A 22,885-nucleotide genomic window follows, 5' to 3' on the forward strand; every position below is an offset into this window, starting at 1 on the left:
TTTATCCACCAAAATTAATCCGTTCAATTTCAGGTTTTCCTTGTGATGTTCCCATATGCACAACAAATTTTCTGGCATTCCATCTATCCTTTTATTTCCCATAAGGAAATGAGAATTTCTTTTTTATTAATGACATGTCTGATGTTTTGGTTGAAGGGACTAAATGCACTTTGGCGATATCTGATCTACAGTCATATTGATTTTTCTTAATGTCCTGAAGCAAAATACGTTACCGTACGTGACACTCTGTAATGTTTCTCCTTGATACAGCTACACTAGTACATACCAGACTACTTAGATTATATACTTATATGGATATGGTGTCTGTCTTTTGCACATGTCCGAAAGAACAGACAACATTGATGACCTGCAGCTGTCTAGAACAAAATTAGAATTAAATTAATACCTTCAGGTGCTGACAAGCGTTGATATATATCAACGGGGACAGGTGAAAATGTGTGCCCCGTCCAGGACACGAACCTGGGATCTCCGGCTTACATGGCAGACGCTCTATCCATCTGAGCCACTGAGGGCACAGAGGATAGTGCGATTGCAGGGACTATCTCGTGCACACCTCCCGTGAGATCCACAGTCTTACCTTGTAAGCAGGAGATCCCGGGTTCAAGTCCCGGTCAGGGCACACATTTTCACCTGTCCCCGCTGATATATATCAACGCCCCTCAGCAGCTGAAGGTATTAATATAATTCTAATTTACTTAGACTATTGACCCTCATTTATGACCAGTTTCGCATTGCCAAAATATCAGTACCAACTGTTATAATGACTACATAAAATAAAGAAAAGGTAACCATATACCTATGGAGGAATGGTGCATGATGCATAGAAATACATAATAGAAAACAGTTAACACTAGTTTTCGGGCTCTTAGGCTCCCCACATACAGGGCGTCTCAAAAGCAACTCCTTTCTGACCCTGTGTTGGTACTGAGATGACAGTGAATAACTTCCTGCGTAGTTGCGTACGGCTACACAAATGGAACGACTCCACAGTGACTTACCAATAAATCACTTGCAATGCACTGCCAACCTGTTGTAGATGATTTGGCACTTGTGTTGCCAGGTTGTCTGAGTTACATCATGTCCCCAAACACAGCTCTGTATAGGTTTAATTTGATGATGAACAAGCTGGTTATGAACATTAGTTTTATACAGAAAGTTGATAGAATTCCCATTTTATACAACCATGAGTACCCAGGCTACTGAAGGAGAGATCTGTTAGAGAAAGCAGATGTGAAGTGAGAAAAAATTCATATCATATGCATAGTGCACTGTACATCTACTGTTTAAAATAAAATGACCGGTACATCAGTGGAAGAAAATGTACAAAAATTTGTAACATAAAATTACACTGTCAAGTGAAAATGAACATGGACAAGCCACAAATCTCTGATACATGTAAATACAATGGTGTTCAGATACAAGTGATTTAACAAGCACAAACCACCATCACCATATCTGCACGTATGTAAATCTCAAGATAAGTGGGTTTTCAAAACAAATATTACAGTATGTTAGGGTGCAAATCAACTGTGCCAAATCACTATAGTACTGTTTAGTTGTTTTGTCTGTTACAGCTCCTTGGCTACTAATACAGCATGTGGTCTACATTTCTTTGGCTGTAAGGATGAATCCAGTATTTTCTCTGTTTTATTATTATATACAGAACCACATCTTCCTCTGCATTTGAATCTGTTCTTGACATACCAAGTGAAACCAAAAGATGCTCAGGTGTGACAAACAATATTCCCTCTATCAAAACACACACATACACACACACACACACACACACACACACACACACACACACACACACATTTCAGAGCTGCACCATGTCCATTACTGTGCTGCCAACCAGTCAACAACCAGCTGCCAATGTAGATTGCTGCCTGTTGCGTTCCTTTTCTGTCATTCTATGTGCAAACAGCCTTACTCTTTTTCTAGTAAGAATACATGCATAAACAACCACCCAGACATGAAAAATAACAAGAGCTCAAAAGCTAGTGTTAACTATTTCTATTACTTGTTTCTGTGCACCACTCATCAGTCCTCTATAGGTAAGTGATTACCTTCCCCTTATTATACACATTTTTCAATACATAAATTTCCATTACAGTTATAATGACTAGTTCTATTGGTTCATATTTCAACTAACTTCTTATAATAGCACTCTTTTAGTTAGTTCATAGTGTTACTCTACTTCCATTTGAATGCCCAAACCTTTTAACCGGCAATTGTGATGGGATGCAACAATTTTTCTGAAAGTTGTTGTTGTGGTCTTCAGTCCTGAGAGTGGTTTGATGCAGCTCTCCATGCTAATCTATCCTGTGCAAGCTTCTTCATCTCCCAGTACCTACTGCAACCTTCATCCTTCTGAATCTGCTTGGTGTATTCATCTCTTGGTCTCCCTTTACGATTTTTACCCTCCACGCTGCCCTCCAATACTAAATTGGTGATCCCTTGATGCCTCAGAACATGTCCTACTGACCGATCCCTTCTTCTAGTCAAATTGTGCCACAAACTTCTCCCCAATCCTGTTCACCACCTCCTCATTAGTTATGTGATCTACCCATCTAATCTTCAACATTCTTCTGTAGCACCACATTTCGAAAGCTTCTATTCTCTTCTTGTCTACACTATTTATTGTCCATGTTTCACTTCCATACATGGCTACACTCCATACAAATACTTTCAGAAACGACTTCCAAACACTTAAATCAATACTCAATGTTAACAAATTTCTCTTCTTCAGAAACGCTTTCCTTCCCATTGCCAGTCTCCATTTTATATCCTCTCTACTTCGACCATCATCAGTTATTTTGCTCCTCAAATAGCAAAACTCCTTTACTACTTTAAGTGTCTCATTTCCTAATCTAATACCCTCAACATCACCTGATCACCCAACTTAATTCGACTACATTCCATGATCCTCGTTTTGCTTTTCTTGATGTTCATCTTCTATCCTCCCTTCAAGACACCATCCATCCCGTTCAACTGCTCTTCCAAGTCCTTTGCTGTCTCTGACAGAATTACAATGTTATCGGCGAACATCAAAGTTTTTATTTCTTCTCCATGGATTTTAATACCTACTCTGAATTTTTCTTTTGTTTCTTGCTCAATATACAGATTGAACAACAGCGGGGAGAGGCTACAACCCTGTCTCACTCCCTTCCCAACCACTGCTTCCCTTTCATGTCCCTCGACTCTTATAACTGCCATTTGGTTTCTGTACAAATTGTAAATAGCCTTTCGCTCCTTGTATTTTACACCTGCCACCTTCAGGATTTGAAAGAGAGTATTCCAGTCAACATTGTCAAAAGCTTTCTCTAAGTCTACAAATGCTAGGAATGTAGGTTTGCCTTTTCTTAATCTAGCTTCTAAAATAAGTCGTAGAGTAAGTATTGCCTCACGTGTTCCAATATTTCTACGGAATCCAAACTGATCTTCCCCGAGGTCGGCCTCTACCAGTTTTTCCATTCCTCTGTAAAGAATTCACGTTAGTATTTTGCAGCCGTGACTTATTAAACTGATAGTTCGGTAATTTTCACATCTGTCAATGCCTGCTTTCTTTGGAATTGGAATTATTATATTCTTCTTGAAGTCTGAGGGTATTTCACCTGTCTCATACATTTTGCTCACTAGATGGTAGAGTTCTGTCAGGACTGGCTCTCCCAAGGCTGTCAGTAGTTCTAATGGAATGTTGTCTACTCCGGGGGTCTTGTTTCGACTCAGGTCTTTCAGTGTTCTGTCGAACTCTTCACGCAGTATCATATCTCCCATTTCATCTTCATCTACATCCTCTTCCTTTTCCATAATATTGTCCTCAAGTACATCACCCTTGTATAGACCCTCTATATACTCCTTCCACCTTTCTGCTTTCCCTTCTTTGCTTAGAACTGGATTTCCACCTGAGCTCTTGATATTCGTACAAGTGGTTCTCCTTTCTCCAAAGGTTTCTTTAATTTTCCTGTAGGCAGTATCTATCTTACCCCTAGTGAGATAAGCCTCTACATCCTTACATTTGTCCTCTAGCCATCCCTGCTTAGCTGTTTTGCACTTCCTGTCGATCTCATTTTTGAGACATTTGTATTCTTTTTTGCCTGCTTCATTTACTGCATTTTTATATTTTCTCCTTTCATCAATTAAATTCAATATTTCTCCTGAAAGTATAAAAATATAATGGTAAATAAATAACTATATAAAAATTAGTGCATTTATTATGCAAGTATAAAATGAAACATGTTTTAATCAAATGTCTTAAATTCTTAATCTAATGTATTTGTTATATTGCAAACAGAAAATTGGAAGTCACTACAGCAGATGTAAAGTAGTTCATTTTTTATTTTGGGAAAGTTTTCTGGGCCTTTCATCTAACTCATCAATATCATGCATATAAAATAATAAAATGTTTCATCACATGCGTAAACCATAATTTTAAATTACAGTACAAACAAGTAACCTGCTGAATCCGGAAAAATTAAGACATTATCACATTAAATATCCAAAAACTGAGTTTCTAGTTCTGATGTAGACAGACAAAACTTGTTTTTGATATTCATGCAATTCATGCAACAAAAGGGGTATTCTGATGGAACAATCATGCTTGCTATAATCGTACTCCTACATCACACATTCAGCATTTACTTTAGTATTTAACGTAAGTGCAACATAATCTTACACAATCTGAGCTGACAACAGCTGAGACAAGCTGCAAACAGGTACTACTTTATATTCACCATCATCATGTTACTCACCTGGTATGTCTGATAATAATCCTGGATTGTTGTACAAATGAGTGATGTTGCAATAGGCATCTGAACGAGAATTCCCGACTGCCACTTTGTGATGACTGCAACTTCCCCTCATTTCACTCATCTGAAACATACTTCATCACAGATTTGAAAATGTAAAGACAACATATACAATGAAACCAAATATAACACAGATACATTTTCACAAAAGTGAGATAGCATTTTTACAAAAGGCAAAACAGCAAAACCAGAGACTAGTTTTGCTGCAGACAACAAATGAAGTTGAATAGTTGCTGTGAGAGAGAATAGGGGGAGGGGGAGGGACTGATTAAAATTTGCTGCTTAAATAATTAAAAAAGAAATTTTGGAAGAATAATTGAAAGAAATTGGAAAGTACTCAGATCCTGAGTGAATTTAGCTGGTATTAATATCAACAGATCTTCAATATTCAATACATTATTAGATTAACATTTGTAAATTTACATACATCCTTTTCCTTTAACCGCTATAGAGATTTGGAGATTTGTATGACAATACTGGTTCTGGATCGGCCCTCCTCTGCTTACGCAAAATCTTCTTGTTTGCTTCGATCATCCTGATGCAGGATTCTCGGTGCGAGCGCAATGATGAACAGAATGTGAATGTACGAATAAACTTTGCTTTCCTGATAACTTTTTATAACACTCCTTTAATGTACGGTTGGAACACACATTTTTTAACAATATTAACTTGGTGGAACTTGTAATTCATCCGCCAGCTATCTCTTATAGAGACAAACAAGTGAAGATTAATCAACCGAAGAGCACATCTCTCCTTGTTTTGTTTAATGCCAATATTATCCGTGGTACAACATTCTTATTATTTTATACATATAAAGAAAAAAAAATATGATTCTTTACAATTGCCCCCCACTGTGTACTGACGTCATACGGAGGTGCGCAGTGTCTGAGCTTATTTCTCTTTTTACGGGTTGATAACTCTGGCTGGTAGGGGCATAGCCTTTAGTTTTCAGCCATTGTAGTTATCCAATATGGTTGTCAATTTATATAGGCATGTCACCTCCCTTACATACATAAGTTTTCTGTCATAACAAAGTGCTTGCTGTAACCACCATTGTCAGTCAGTATCTGCATAGTGTTTAGCTTGCGAAGCATGTGTGCGCAGCTTGACATCAGTTACCATCCCAGCTCACTTGCACATGTTTAATACAAAGTCAGAGTGCCCATGTCGTGTGTTCACATAGCCTTCACTGCACAAATTCATGAAGCTCGTGTTCAGCGGTGTGATCCTTTGTGAAATCTTCCATATGTGAAATGTTTCCATATCAGCGATCTCGCACTTATTCAGCGGGGACACCAGTCGTACATCCGACATCTGCCGACAAGGTAAGTTTCTTGCTGCTTTTAACACGTTATCAAGCACATAAAATTCATGTTTTTACAACGTTGTTGAGTACAGAAAATTCATGTTGCATGAAGTATTGTCATTTTTTAGTTCATTAGACACACACCCACATATCTCTCACACACACACACTTAACACTTTGCAGGCAGGTTTTGTATGTTTTTGCACTTCATTTTTTAGCATCTTTCATACCACTCCAGTACACATCTATAGTGTCCTTTCCACATTCTACAAAAATAAAAAAAATACAACTACAAAAATAAACTTATCCTATTCATCTGCTGACATGCCATTATTGTTGCTTATATACATTATAGTCTGATTGTCATTTTATTTCAGTACATTTTGTTACATTATGGTTTCATTACATTGTTCAGTTTCAATTATATGAGTACACACTTTACTCTTGTTTAGTTTTACATTCTTTACATAACAATTCATACAATAATAGATTCTTTTTTCATTTCTTTACGGCAAAATTAACATACATTTTTTCAATTTACAATGACTTATTGTCGCAGCAATACTTATCAATTTCAAACAATTAAAGAAATAAACAATGGTAGCTACAACAGACTCTACACATTGCTCAAATAACTACGCATGGCCTCGCCTCTCTAGCAGTCTCCAGGATGGATCTACATGCTACAGGGTTGAGGAAATTTCATGGAAAGGCTTTTACATGCTCAGTTAAATCTTGCTACTAGACTTAATTGTGATCCTAGGAACAAAACAGTTTGTTGTTTATAAACACAACACAAACCTGACAATACCAATCGTATCGAATACTTATTCAGTGTTTAAAGTGCAGCTCAATATTTACTTGTTATGTTCATCGTGTTAAGGATAACCATTTCATATGCAGAGGTATACAGAGTTGTATTATCAATACTATATGTTATGTACAATGAGCATAAAATAGTGTTTATATAAGTAGCAAATGTGTATAAAAATTTCAATGTAAATCTGGTGTTTGACGCTTTCATGGGTAGTCGACGCTCACAGTAGTTAGGTTTTGGCCCCTTGATTATTTGGTAGTGCTCCACCTTAGTTCAGCATTGTGATGTGCAACGTACTGCAACTGTATTCTTCTACATATAATTTCACGCTATCATATTCATATATATCATAAACTTACAATGATATTTACTTGTGGTGCAGTCCTTTCTCATGTTTATATGGTACCTAACACTCAACAAGCATTTATCTTCCTTAACTTTAGGACATGTCGATGCATCATTCCCCGGAAGAAAAAAACTTAATACTAACTTAAAACTAGATCTTCATAGATAAGTTGGCTCGATGTTCACTAATATCCCTTTCATATATTCAACCATGTATTCATGTACTTGAGTGTGCAGTTGTGCCATCACAAACTCATTTAATGTCATGCGTGCATCTCTACTTACCTTATAAATCTGAAAGATAAAGTGTATTATAATCGTGGTGCGACCTCTTATTCAGTTTGCCACTTATATTGGACTTGCTTGTTTACCTGCAGCAAGAGTTTTCTGGTCCCTCAATTATAATTTATGTGTGTACTTTAAATACTTAAATTTGTAAATATATAGACATAATGTACATAGTTGCATAATTTCAGTGAACATCTCATAGTTTAGGATCCCTTTCCATGTATATAATCTCTTAGTTTATCTTTGTTTGTGTGAATTCTATAGATAGTCGTAGTTGTAGTACAGACTCTCCCTTAATTTCCTATGTCTCTTTTTATGCAATAGACTTTAAAAACGCTAGTATAGGCTGTAGTTCATAGGGTTTGTTTGTTTTTGGTGCTCCAACACTTTCAGCTGTGTCTGTCTGGCACACAGGCGCTTGGTGTTTGTTGACTAACTTTCTCCCGAATGCGCATGGGCTGTGTCGCTTATCACTAACGTCGTAGCGAGTTTTGTATTGGACTGCGTGCTACCGTGCATTTCACAACTTCGTTTATTCATTTATGACTCAGCTACACACAAGGCAAAGCATTGGTTTAAAGTATCATTGTAACTAGACACATAAAATTCTTCCTTGTTACATCCCCTCCCCTTATCATTTACACATCTGACATACAAGAAAAAACACAAAAAAAATGTTCCGTATCAATTAACAACATAAATTCAGGAATGTGATTTTCCAGTATCATAAATCTGATATTATTATACATATATACAACTTAGGGCCAACTGCGCCAATGGTGATTAAAGGTTAACCGCAGTCAAGTCAGCATTTAACCCTGATTAACTTGATATTCAGCTGCACCAACCTCGATTAAAGTTAGTTGAGGGATTTGATCGCGATTAAAGTTAACCGAGCTCAAAGGGTCGATTATCTTGATTTGATCGCGGTTAACTTATTGTAAACACGTAACGTGGCAGTGCGTTGTGACATTTTAGATGGCATAGAAGACGAAATGCTATATCGTCAACATATAAATCGTTGCATCCGTGTTGGTGTACTTGTGGAAAGGGGAAATACTTTGGAAGATTATGGTGACTGAAAATTTGAAGAGAGGGTTCGTCTTTCAAAAGAAACAGTGTGGTGGTTATTTGATGAAATCCACGATAGGTTAGAATTTCCAACTTACCGAAATAATAAGGTCTACATCTACATCTACATCTACATTTATACTCCGCAAGCCACCCAACGGTGTGTGGCGGAGGGCACTTTACGTGCCACTGTCATTATCTCCCTTTCCTGTTCCAGTCGCGTATGGTTCGCGGGAAGAACGACTGTCTGAAAGCCTCTGTGCGCGCTCTAATCTCTCTAATTTTACATTCGTGATCTCCTCGGGAGGTATAAGTAGGGGGAAGCAATATATTCGATACCTCATCCAGAAACGCACCCTCTCGAAACCTGGCGAGCAAGCTACACCGCGATGCAGAGCGCCTCTCTTGCAGAGTCTGCCACTTGAGTTTGTTAAACATCTCCGTAACGCTATCACGGTTACCAAATAACCCTGTGACGAAACGCGCCGCTCTTCTTTGGATCTTCTCTATCTCCTCCGTCAACCCGATCTGGTACGGATCCCACACTGATGAGCAATACTCAAGTATAGGTCGAACGAGTGTTTTGTAAGCCACCTCCTTTGTTGATGGACTACATTTTCTAAGGACTCTCCCAATGAATCTCAACCTGGTACCCGCCTTACCAACAATTAATTTTATATGATCATTCCACTTCAAATCGTTCCGCACGCATACTCCCAGATATTTTACAGAAGTAACTGCTACCAGTGTTTGTTCCGCTATCATATAATCATACAATAAAGGATCCTTCTTTCTATGTATTCGCAATACATTACATTTGTCTATGTTAAGGGTCAGTTGCCACTCCCTGCACCAAGTGCCTATCCGCTGCAGATCTTCCTGCATTTCGCTACAATTTTCTAATGCTGCAACTTCTCTGTATACTACAGCATCATCCGCGAAAAGCCGCATGGAACTTCCGACACTATCTACTAGGTCATTTATATATATTGTGAAAAGCAATGGTCCCATAACACTCCCCTGTGGCACGCCAGAGGTTACTTTAACGTCTGTAGATGTCTCTCCATTGAGAACAACATGCTGTGTTCTGTTTGCTAAAAACTCTTCAATCCAGCCACACAGCTGGTCTGATATTCCGTAGGCTCTTACTTTGTTTATCAGACGACAGTGCGGAACTGTATCGAACGCCTTCCGGAAGTCAAGGAAAATGGCATCTACCTGGGAGCCTGTATCTAATATTTTCTGGGTTTCATGAACAAATAATGCGAGTTGGGTTTCACACGATCGCTGTTTCCGGAATCCATGTTGATTCCTACATAGTAGATTCTGAGTTTCCAAAAACGACATGATACTCGAGCAAAAGACATGTTCTAAAATTCTACAACAGATCGACGTCAGAGAGATAGGTCTATAGTTTTGCGCATCTGCTCGACGACCCTTCTTGAAGACTGGGACTACCTGTGCTCTTTTCCAATCATTTGGAACCTTCTGTTCCTCTAGAGACTTGCGGTACACGGCTGTCCATGAACGGACTTCTGATGACATTAAGGGCATATGCAACTGGAGCATTTAATATAGCGATTGATGACAGTGTTAATGTACATTCTACAACGGCACAAAGAATTATAAGTGAAGTGTCGGGAATCATAGCAACAATGTCTCGTCAATACATAAAGTTTCCTTCTCGAGTGGAAGTACGCTCTGTGATGGATGGTTTCAACACATTGACTGGATTTCCTAGTCATTGGTACAGTGGATTGCAGTCACATAAGGATTCAGTAACCTGGGGGACAGAATGCAAACTTTTCTCCTTTAATTGTCAAACAATCAGCAACCACAATTTAATAATATGAGACATTGTGGCTCGGTGACCAGGCTCTGTGCAAGATAATACAATATTTCGTAATTGCGCTCGAAGAGCACAGTTTGAAGATGGTGAAATACCAGTTGGTCACTTACTAGGAGATAGTGGCTATGCATGCAGACCTCACTTATTGATACCACTTTCAAATCCACAGAGTGTGTCAGAGCACCGATATAATAGGTCTCACATTACAACAAGGAACACTGTAGTGAGATAATTTGGTTTGTGGAGGAGGAGATTCCCCATTTTATCTATGAGAATGAGGTGTAATCCACAAAAGACAATGGCAATTACTGTGAGTACGGCTGTCTTGCATAATATTGCAAGGAGCAAAAGCAAGGAAGAGCCACCAGAAGATACAGAAATTATGTGGCTGCTGAGGCTATTATGTAGCGAGAGGGGCCCAGAAATCGACAATAATGAGCCAATGCCTCCTGGTCAACAAATGTATTGTGATGACACATTACCAGGACAAGCAGTTCATCACACTATAATTGATGAACATTTTCAATAAGGTATACTATTACTTAATACATGTAAAATATGTAATTATTTTTATTTGAAATTATTATAGTGCACAAATAACAAAATGTTTTTTAAACATTTACATTACATTCATTAGAATTCTTCCGCTTCCAATATTTTAATTTTTCTTTTAGTGCCATAATTTTGAGATTTTTTATTCTCATTTCTTTCATATGTTCTCTCTTCATCATTTCCAGTTGCTGCTGGAGTACTTCCCCCCTCTTCTGCATCACACTGTCCAGTGCAGTGGAGGAAGTTGGTTTAGGTCTCGGTGGCATCCCTCTCCGATTACATGTTTCTTGTGTTCCTGCACTTGAAGGTTTGGAGAAGGGTTGTTGAACATTCTCCTTAACAACCTGTTCTGGGATCAGGATTTTGCCAGCTTCAGCAGCAATTGCAGTTCCATTACTGTTTGTGGTACTGCTGGCATCGCCAACTGCTGCATCATCAACTACATCTACATTTAGATCCATTATTACACTGTACTGTGCATCCGAACAAAGGTATTTTCCAGTGACTTCAATAATGAGCCAACTATTTCCAGTATTTTTGCCTTGTGTGGACTCTTTTTAGGTACTGGTACTGCTTTCCCTCCTCCTGTTTTATAGACTTGAACCTTCTCTTCAGCCAAATCCTTCCGCAACCTCCTCTTCAGATTCTTGTAACATGTTTTAAGCCTTTCAGGCCTTCTTTTTGTTACACCTGAAATGGATATATTTTGTAGTAGCTGATATCATTTTTATTGTGTGTATCTTGAATTGTTATTCAATATTAATCTAAGCACCATGAAAAGCAGTGTTTTAATTTACATTAATAACAGATGTTTCATTTATGATTCAAATAAAATTTAATCTTATCTGGAGTTGAATTAAATTGTGTTGCTATATTTTCCCATGCATCCAGTTTTTCCCTAATTGTGCAACCATCCGTTTTTCTACACTCTAATATACTTGAATTGGAGGCAACCAACTCCAAAGTACATCTACTTCGAATTTCGAAAAATTTGGTGTCCTTTTCTTGTTCTCCATAGAGAAGTAACAACGCTCACGTTACGCCAACAATATGAAAAGCACACGTAAATATCACAGACCAATGCAGTTACAACACCCTTGCCACAGGCAGACAGCGAACATCATTATCTTTGCATGTATATGCGCACTTTCCTTTGTAACACGTGAGTTAACTGCGGTCAAACTCCCGATTAGCTAACCGTGTTTTGGTAATCAGCGTTTAACGTTGGTGCACCGCAGAGACAACTTAATCATGATTAAGTTTAACCATGACCATGGGACCCTCGGTTATCTTGCTTTTTAATTGGCGTTGGTGCAGTTAGTCATTAGAGGGTATACCTACCTGGATCGTATCTGATAAAACTAGTGTTGATGAAGCTCATGCCCCCCTCGCCCCTCCAAGGTCACGGAATGGCAGCCTACCATGACCAGTTCAAGTTTCCCGGCATCGCAGTGACATCAATCTTTGGGTTGGGTGTAACTTCCACTATGTTGGCCATTGGTGTTTGATTACGCCAATTAGTGTCCTGAGAGGCTCTCGACTGGAATTCTCTTTGCCTCTGCATGTTATTCAGCATATGTGTGTTACTTCGTTGGCCGAATTCTGCTGTCTGTGATTTATCTGGTAGTCTGTTATTGTTTTGTGTTTGCAAGCGATTGGCTGATTATTGCCGGTAGCTTGTGTCTGTACATATTGTACAGGCTGGCCATACATTACTCACCCATTGTAGTTGTTTTCGCTAAATCTTTGCCTATTTCTTTTATATCCACCTTTGTCTTTATGGCTTTCTCCATTGCCGTTGTGATTACCATTACCATTACCATAGGCCTGTGTGGGGTACGGTTGCCATCCGTGTTGTACTACAAATCTGTTGTTTACTTGTTGGTCCGTAAATCTCTGTGTTGCTGTAGGCATATTAACAGGTTTGGGTTACACTGGTCTCTCTTCGTATGTCAAATCTATTGAGTCCAGTACAGATAGAAAGTATTCAATGTTATGTTCTAGGATAGTAATGAGCTTTTCCCTAACATGGGCCAAAAGACAGCTCTTTAAAATTTTCAGCACATCTACTTGAGATACCGAGTTCGTTCAGTATCTGGTTTTACTAGAATATTTTTTAAATTTCCGTACTTGTTACTGAATGGAGCTGGGTTGAATACTTCAGTCTGAGCCTCTCTTGTACAGCCTTAGACCAATACTTATACAGAAATGCTCTCTCAAACTGTTCATAATAGTGGCAACATTCAGCCGTGTCTGTAGCCCATAGCAGAATGTTACCCTGTGTGTATCCAACAACAAATATAATTTTCTGGACTTCGGTCCAGGTACGAGGTAAAAAAATTCAGAATGCTTTGATAAAGACCACAGGGTGTGTTATTTTCCATTAAGAAGTAAATATCGGAAATTGACGATGCCTAAGTAATCCATCATCTGCAAGTAATGTTGATAAAACAAGCTGCAGTTAGTGACAGGCGTTTTCATGCTTGCTCATGGTGTAGCGCATGGCAACTGCACTTGCTTGACAGGTGCAACTGTCGGCATTGTGCAACCTTCGCTACTTTCCTTTGACAGGCTAACCCCGTATTGTGGGTAACCAGTGAAGGTATCTAACTTCTCTAAAAGCATAGGTTTATTTTCTGTCATACATTGGTTTGGAATGTCAGTAGTTTTAGCATCACTGCCTTGTAACCTTTCCTCTGCTTCCTTTAAACCCAAATCTATTTTAGCTAGAAATTGACTTTCTTTCTCTTTTAGAGCCTTTTGTACAGCATGTACATAAATTTTGCATTCTGACACTACCTTTTCAGCAAGGGTGCTGCCCTTATCCAGCATCCCAGCTTCAGTTTTTTCAATTATTTCCCTTACATCTGCACATAACTTATCTCTCTGTTTTTTGGCAAATTCTAACTCTAAAATTAACTGATCTACTCTTAGACTCAACTTGTGTATTTCTGTAGGTATGTTTTTTCATACATCTTGCAGTTCACTGACCGTGTTCGTCTCATTTTTTAGCACCACATCCACTTCAGATTGCGTCTTCTGAATTTGAGAATATGCTTCACTAAGGTTTTGTAACTCACCTGAAAGTTCTTCAGGCTATTAATAGACTATGGATGTTATTTTTCCGTTAATGTATTTATATTGTGGGACATGTTGGTAATTATTTCTTATTTTAGTTGTTTACTGAGCTCTGTGAACTTACCAGATAATTCGTCAGATAATTCAGTGCGTATAGTTTTCCTCGCCTCACTGAACTGTTGACTAATAGTATTCTTGAAATTGTTAAATGCCTGATTTTCCAGTGCAAACTGTGTGTCCCACTAGTATTTGTATTGCTTTTGTGAACTGTTTCCTGTTCTTGCATTCATGATATTGTGAGCAAATAATCAAAGGAGTTTTCACTGTCGTGTGCTTCAGTTTCACTATTTGAAAAAATGTTTCCCGATGAGACCTGAGCTTCATACAAGTGACATCATGATTAGTTATATTACAGGTGTCATTAATTTTTAATTGTGGGACGCCAACCTGGTTGTTTTGGTAGCCATCGGCCAATTCATGAGTTGAAGCATTTCTTTCAAATGTTGTCAAGCTCGGATTTCCAACATCTTGGCATACTGCATTTTGGAATGAGTTTTCAACAATGGCCATTTTCTTTGACTCCATTGTGAATGGTGTTTAACAAAATTATGAAAAAAAAAAAGATTTTCAAAAATGAAATTTTGTTTGTATTGGTACCTTTCAATTATGCAGTTTCATTAATGAACTTGATTATTCTCTGATACAGTCTTACAGAATTTGAATGAATTATTTTGCACTTTAATGTTGACTTTACACAAATTTTCGCCTTTCCTATAGAAATGCACTTTCCGTACAGGATATTAATCGGATGGAAAAGAGATTATTTACTGTGAGAGAGACAGTGCCAAGTGCAGCCATATAAGCATACAGTGAAGCAGCTTCCTACCTTTGCCACTACAATCAGCATTCCCGGGGCACCTCACTTATTGGCAGAATTTAATTTTAATTTGCTTCTTCAAGTTTTAATTCGTCCCAATCTCACAGACATGTAACAAATGCAACAAAGGCCTCATTACGATCTTGTAACAATAAAATGGACCATTTATGTCAAAACATTTTTATCTCAGCAACTGAAAGGTCTGTTCGTATTCCACTCAACACCATCCTTTGAACGGTCGCCATTGAATAGTTTTTGAGAGAATAGAGGGGCATGCATAAAAATATAATATATAATGGAAACTGATTAAAATTTGCTCCTTAAATAATTAAAAAAGCAATTTTGAAAGAATAATTGAAAGAAATAGGAATGTACTCAGATCCTGACCTTCTGTACTCAGATCAGACCTTCGATATTCAATAGATTATTAGATTAAAATTCGTAAATGTATGTACATCCTTTTCCTGTAACCAATATTGTGCATAGAGATTGGTATGACAATACTTGTTCCAGATCACCCCTCCTCTGCTCATGCAAAATCTTCTTGTTTGCTTCGATCATCTTGATACAGGATTCTCAGTGCTGGCGAAATGATGAACACAATGTGAATGTACAAATAAACTTTGCTTTCCTAATAACTTTTTATAACACTTCTTTAATGTATGGTTGGAATACACATTTTTTAACAATATTAACTCGGCGGAACTCGTAATACACCCACCCGCTATCCCTTATAGAGACAAACAAGTGAAGATTAATCAACTGAAGAGTGTATCTCTCCTTGTTTTGTTTTTATGCCAATATTATCTATGGTACATAAAGAATTAGAGAAAAAAATATGATTCTTTACAAAGTATAGATATATTTTAATAGTGTGCCTTATTATGATTCCAGAAATGCAGTAGATCTTGATTGTGTCATTGCAAACATTGTAAGTGGAAAATGAATTTATATTTTTTATGCATCTATTAAATTTGGGTCTTTTGCATGAAGACTTGCAAGGCATCAGTTATTGTGCATGAACTAGCAGTTAGCCCTGAACACAAATAATTGTAACACACTGTGGATAAGAAGGCACTTAGGTCAAGTACTGTTTGATTACAGTATCGATGATAAAACACGGAAACAGGAACATTCATAAAATACTGAGAGGTAACTGTCTGGATGAACTTAAAAGTGAAATGGCCACATAATACTAGTAGTACGAAAAGCAAACCTCAGGCTGATACTTAATGACATAATCTTAAAGAAGTCCTTAATCCACAAAAGAAGTGAGCAACAAAACAATTCTAGACTCATTCTTGAGTACTGCCCATCAGTCTGGGACCCTTACCAGATCTGATTAATAGAAGAGATAGAGAATGTCCAACAAATAATTTGTGTTTAGCCATGGGCTCATTTAGTAAGTGCAAGAGTGTTACAGAGGAGCTCAACCTACTCCACTGGTAGATGCAAAAAGCAAGGCATTGGGCATCATGGAAAGGTTTACTATTAAATCACCCAAAGAGCATGTTCCAAGAAAAATGGGCAGTATATCATTTCTTCCCACATTTATCTTGAGAAATGATCAATGTGAATGTTGGAGCTCATGCAGGTGTTTACCAACAGTTATTCTTCTCACACACCTTTCATGAAAGGAACAGGGAATGAAGTGAACTGAGAGTCGTACCAAAAGTATCTTCCACCAGCACTGTAGGATGGTTTGCTGAATACAGGACAGATGCAGTACGACACCTTGAGGAACATCTGTTTGTGTTTTCTCAATAATTCATTCTCTATTGATTTGCATTAGGGTGCCCTCTCCCCCGCTCTCCTCTTTACTCCACTTATGTACCATTCATGAGAGGAACACGGGAACAGAAGTGTCTTCCACCAACACTCTAGGTGGATTGCTAAATACAGAAGCAGATGCAGTACAATACCTTGAGATACATCTGCTGGTTTTTTCTCAGTAATTCATTCTCTGCTGATTTGTGTTAGGGTATCCTCTCCCACCTTTTATAGTGTATTCCACAAAATTAGGGCATTCAAAGGGAGCAAAGCTGTCACTGCCTTTTATAAGTTAAAAATATGGCACAATGAGGACAGATTTTCTTAATATGAAAATATTTGAATGGTCTGGTAAAAAACATACATTTGGGAGAGCTGTGTGCTGACCACATACCCCTCCATAACCGCATCCAGTGATGTCTATGGGCTGAGGATGACATGGCGGCTGGTCAGTACCATTGTGCCTTCATAGCCTATTGGGCAGAGTTTAGTTCACTTTTTTTTAGAAAGTATGTGAAATGTTTTCTAGAAGTTATTTATGTCTTCAGACATACTGTGAAACTACTTTTGAATGTGGCATTCATTTCTCTAAACGAAATGTAAGTTTTTTTTATCACTAGTTATTTGTTTCTAACACTTGCAATTTTTACTCTCATTCCCAGCTGCCTTATATACAAGAAATCATCAACTACTTCAGTAACACTGTTGTTAATTTTTACTGTCTGTCTTTCAGCATCTTAATTGTTCATAATTTGCTCTTCTTCTACAAATGCTGGTCAACCACAAGATTTTGACTGAACTTCCTAATGGTTCTAAAAATTCTTGAACTTTTATGAACTCTATGACTTCCAGAAACTATTCAGTAAGGATGAAACATACCAATACATGATCATTAGGATAAGTAACATGAAGTGTTGACCCCAGGTGTCAGGCTGCCACAATTACAGGCTTATATACATTCCATGACAATTGTATTTCATTTATGTGGTCTATTAGAACTCAACTTATTATACTGATTCACATTCTGTTATTAATTTGATTTGACATTAGCAAGCTTACAAATATTTCTGTGCTGGTTGGATTGTTACTAATCAATACTTGAACATAAACAATTCTCATTTTCTAATTACAGAATACCTTTTAGAAGAAATGAAACAAGTTTTTTATTAGTATTTATGGAATAAAGGTGGGAATTTAAGGGGATGGGACCTGGATAAACTGACTAAACCAGAGGTTGTACAGAGTTTCAGGGAGAGCATAAGGGAACAATTGACAGGAATGGGGGAAATAAATGCAGCAGAAGAAGAATGGGTACCTTTGAGAGATGAAGTAGTCAAGGCAGCAGAGGATCAAGTAGTTAAAAAGACGAGGGTTAGTAGAAATCCTTGGGTAACAGAGGAAATATTGAATTTAATTGATGAAAGGAGAAAATATAAAAATGAAGTAAATGAAGCAAGCAAAAAGGAATACAAACGTTTCAAAAATGAGAGTGACAGTGCAAAATGGCTAAGCAGGGGTGGCTAGAGGACAAATGTGAGGATGTAGAGGCTTATCTCACTAGGGATAAGATAGATACTGCTTACAGGAAAATTAAAGAGGCCTTTAGAGAGAGGAGAACGACTTGTATGAATATCAAGAGCTCAGATGGAAACACAGTTCTAAGCAAAGAAGGGAAAGCAGAAAGATGGAAGGAGTATATAGAGGGTCTATACAAGGGTGATGTACTTGAGGACAATATTATGGAAATGGAAGAGGATGTAGATGAAGATGAAATGGGAGATACGATACTGCGTGAAGAGTTTGACAGAGCACTGAAAGACTTGAGCTGAAACAAGGCCCCGGGAGTAGACAACATTCCATTAGAACTACTGACAGCCTTGGGAGAGCCAGTCCTGACAAAACTCTACCATTTGGTGAGCAAGATGTATGAGACAGGCGAAATTCCCTCAGACTTCAAGAAGAATATAATAATTCTAATCCCAAAGAAAGCAGGTGTTGACAGATGTGAAAATTACCAAACTATCAGTTTAATAAGTCACAGCTGCAAAATACTAACGTGAATTCTTTACAGACGAATGGAAAAACTGGTAGAAGCTGACCTCGGGGAATATCAGTTTGGATTCCATACAAATATTGGAACACGTGAGGCAATACTGACCCTACGACTTATCTTAGAAGCTAGATTAAGGAGAGGCAAACCTACATTTCTAGCATTTGTAGACTTAGAGAAAGCTTTTGACAATGTTGACTGGAATACTCTCTTTCAAATTCTGAAGGTGGCAGGCATAAAATACAGGGAGCAAAGGGCTATTTACAATTAGTACAGAAACCGGATGGCAGTTATAAGAGTCAAGGGACATGAAAGGGAAGCAGTGGTTGGGAAGGGAGTGAGACAGAGTTGTAGCCTCTCCCCGATGTTATTCAATCTGTATATTGAACAAGCAGTGAAGGAAACAAAAGAAAAGTTCGGAGTAGGTATTAAGATCCATAGAGTAGAGCACTTGCTCATGAAAGGCAAAGGTCCCAAGTTCGAGTCTCGGTCCAGCACACAGTTTTAATCTGCAGGAAGTTTCAAAAACTTTGAGGTTCGCCGATGACATTGTAATTCTGTCAGAGACAGCAAGGGACTTGGAAGAGCAGTTGAACGGAATGGACAGTGTCTTGAAAGGACGGTATAAGATGAACATCAACAAAAGCAAAACAAGGATAATGGAATGTAGTCGAATTAAGTCAGGTGATGCTGAGGGAATTAGATTAGGAAAAGGAAGTCTTTTCTTAAAGTATTTGTATGGCGTGTAGCCACGTATGGAAGTGAAACATGGACAATAAATAGTGTAGACAAGAAGAGAATAGAAGCTTTCGAAATGTGGTGTTACAGAAGAATGCTGAAGATTAGATGGGTAGATCATATAACTAATGAGGAGGTATTGAATAGGATTGGGGAGAAGAGAAGTTTGTGGCAGAACTTGACTAGAAGAAGGGATCAGTTAGTAGGACATGTTCTGAGGCATGAAGGGATCACCAATTTAGTATTGGAGGGCAGTGTGGAGGGTAAAAATCATAGAGGGAGGCCAAGAGATGAATACACTAAACAGATTCAGAAGGATGTAGGTTGCAGTAGGTACTGGGAGATGAAGAAGCTTGCACAGGATAGAGTAGCATGGAGAGCTGCATCAAACCAGTGTCTGGACTGAAGACCACAACAACAACAACAACAACATGGAATAAACACACACAAATGTTAGGAACATTTTCGAGTGAATTATATTCATGATATAAGGAAGTGCTGTTATCATACATATTTTATGAATTTCAATACTAAAAGCTTAAAGCCGTGTCAAACTTTACTCTGCAATGTGAGAGGACCAAATGAACGTGTAACTGAATGAGACCAGGTGGTATACGCCAGGAAGTTTTTTATTGTAATCCGTGCATTTTATGTTTTGTAATAGTGGATGAAGTAAGCAATAATTGTTAGAATTATATATAAGCAGTGATGAATCAGGCACTGGGGCTACAGTTTTCTGTCAGAATTTCATGAGCCAGTTTTGTTGTAGTTTTATGCAATGAAAATGTAATTCTGAAAGAGAAAGTTTGCGTCAACCAGAATTTCTTGAAATTTATCTGGGTACTGAAACTTCCTGGCAGATTAAAACTGTGTGCCGGACCAAGACTCGAACTCGGGTCCTCTGCCTTTCGCGGGCAGGTGCTCTACCGACTGAGCTACCCAAGCACGACTCACGCCCCGTCCTCACAGCTTTAATTCCGCCAGTACCTCGTCTCCTTCTGTAAAGTTTGGAAGGTAGGAGACGAGGTACTGACGGAATTAAAGCTGTGATGACAGGGCATGAGTTGTGCTTCGGTAGCTCAGTCGGTAGAGCACTTGCCCGCGAAAGGCAAAGGTCCCGAATTCGAGTCTCGGTCCAGCACACAGTTTTAATCTGCCAGGAAGTTTCATATCAGCGCACACTCCACTGTAGAGTGAAACAACCCCCAGGCTGTGGCTAAGCCATATCTCTGCAATATCCCTTCTTTCAGGAGTGCTAGTTCTGCAAGGTTCACAGGAGAGCCTCTGTAAAATTTGGAAGGTAGGAGAGGAGGAGGAGATTAGTGTTTAACGTCCCGTCGACAACGAGGCCATTGGAGATGGAGCGCAAGCTCAGGTGAGGGAAGGATGGGGAAGGAAATCGGCCATGCCCTTTCAAAGGAACCATCCCGGCATTTGCCTGAAGCGATTTAGGGAAATCACGGAAATCCTAAATCAGGATGGCCGGAGACGGGATTGAACAGGAGACGAGGTACTGGCGGAATTAAAGCTGTGAGGACGGGGTGTGAGTCGTGCTTGGGTAGCTCATTTGGTAGAGCACTTGCCCGCGAAAGGCAAAGGTCCTGAGTTCGAGTCTTAGTCCGGCACACAGTTTTAATCTGCCAGGAAGTTTCATATCAGCGCACACTCCGCTGTAGAGTGAAAATTGCATTCTAGAAACATCTTTGGGTACTGCCAAATCATTAGCTACACTTCCAAGAAATAAGAGTTGTGGCAAATTTTTGTGGAGCAGATAACTGAAAATTATTTTGTAGCTACTGCAGCATTGGAGATTGCTGAAAATATAATTCAAGGTATAATTCAAGGCTATCAGGAGAGAGCTATGTTTCCACACAATGTGTGCTAATAATGTTGATTTCATAATAGGAATAAAAACATAAACTTTCAACAAAACATTATTATTATTTTCTATAAATTAGAAGTAACTCCAGGCATGTACTAGGGAAGTGTGTTGTGACCATTGCTTGTTCACGTTATATATTAATGACCTGGCAGACAATATTAACAAAAACCTCCAACTTTATGCAGCTGATGCAATTACCAGTATATATAATGAAGTACTATCCAAACAAACTCTGCCTCCTTAGTTCAGTGGTCAGCATAGCCGACTGACATGCGGGGGACCTAAGTTCGATTCCTGGTACTGGCAGGGATTTTCCTTAGTGGGAGGACTGGCAACAGGTGCACACAGCCTCATGAGGCCAACCGAGGAGCTACTCAACCAATTAGTAGCAATTCCAAGGTCCAGAAACCTGAAAGCAACCAGAAAGGCAGTGTGCATACCCCTCCACGCGGCATCTTATAAAGTCATTGGCAGAGAGCAACACGATAATCAGTCAAGCCTGACTGGCTTGTCTGCGGCCAGAACACAGGGTGTAACCTTTACTATCTACACAAAGCTGCACAAATATCCAGTTAAAGTTGATAAGTTTTCAAACTGGTGCAAAGACTGGAAACATGTTATAAATCTTCAGTAATCTGAAATTGTATACTTCACAAAATGCAAAAAAAAGGAATATTCTATGACTACAATATCAGTGAGTCAGAACAGGAATCAGTCATAGTAATAACTGAGCATTACAATTTGTGAGGATATCTACAAACAAACAGGCCTGACCTTATCGACGTAATATATGACAGGAACTAGTGATCCATGATGTCATAATAGTGATAATGGTTACTAAATTTAACAAATCATTCAAGAAGGCCAGGAGAGTATTTTTGCTAGAAAGTGCAGATAAGCAATTGTTAACATCCCATTTAAGGCAATGAATGGTCATAATTTAGTTCCATTATGATGAACATAGAGGAATTGTGGGCAAAGATTAAACAGGTTGTAAATCACGCTCTGGAGAAGGAAGTGCTGAATAAGTGATCAAGGGTGGAAAAGATCCACTGTGGTTTAATACCAAAATGAGAAAGTGCTGAGGAAGCAAATACTGTTGCACTCTTTGTTCAAAAGAGAATGTGCAAATAATAGTAATACACAGAAGTCGGTAGAGATTTGTGTGTCTTTAAAAAGATTAATGTGCAAAGCACACAACTACCACTATCATACCTTAGCATTAGATCATCTAAAGAACCTGACAAAATTCTGATGCTATGTAAAATCGCTAAGGGGCTGAAGGCTTCTCTCTAGACACACATTGATCAGTCTGGTGTGGCAACAGAAGATAACAAACGAAAGCTTAAGTTTGACATTTCACAGTTGAGAAATCATTCACGCAGGAGGATCATACAAACATACTGTTATTTGACCACCCCCATCATGTCAGA

At 38.5% G+C, this 22,885-nt stretch overlaps 1 protein-coding gene across 1 annotated transcript in view; it reads right to left on the reverse strand.

The window, feature by feature from the left end:
• LOC126131609 (UBX domain-containing protein 11-like) overlaps positions 1-22,885 on the reverse strand; it is a 153,794-nt gene that overhangs the window by 125,072 nt on the left and 5,837 nt on the right. The window contains exon 2 of the mRNA XM_049915177.1: positions 4,773-4,903. Coding sequence (XP_049771134.1) covers positions 4,773-4,902 — 130 coding nt within the window. The 5' untranslated portion in view covers position 4,903. The remainder of the gene's footprint in view (positions 1-4,772; positions 4,904-22,885) is intronic.

Source organism: Schistocerca cancellata, chromosome 1 (assembly GCF_023864275.1).
Source record: "Schistocerca cancellata isolate TAMUIC-IGC-003103 chromosome 1, iqSchCanc2.1, whole genome shotgun sequence".
NCBI classification, from domain to species: Eukaryota; Metazoa; Arthropoda; class Insecta; order Orthoptera; family Acrididae; genus Schistocerca; species Schistocerca cancellata.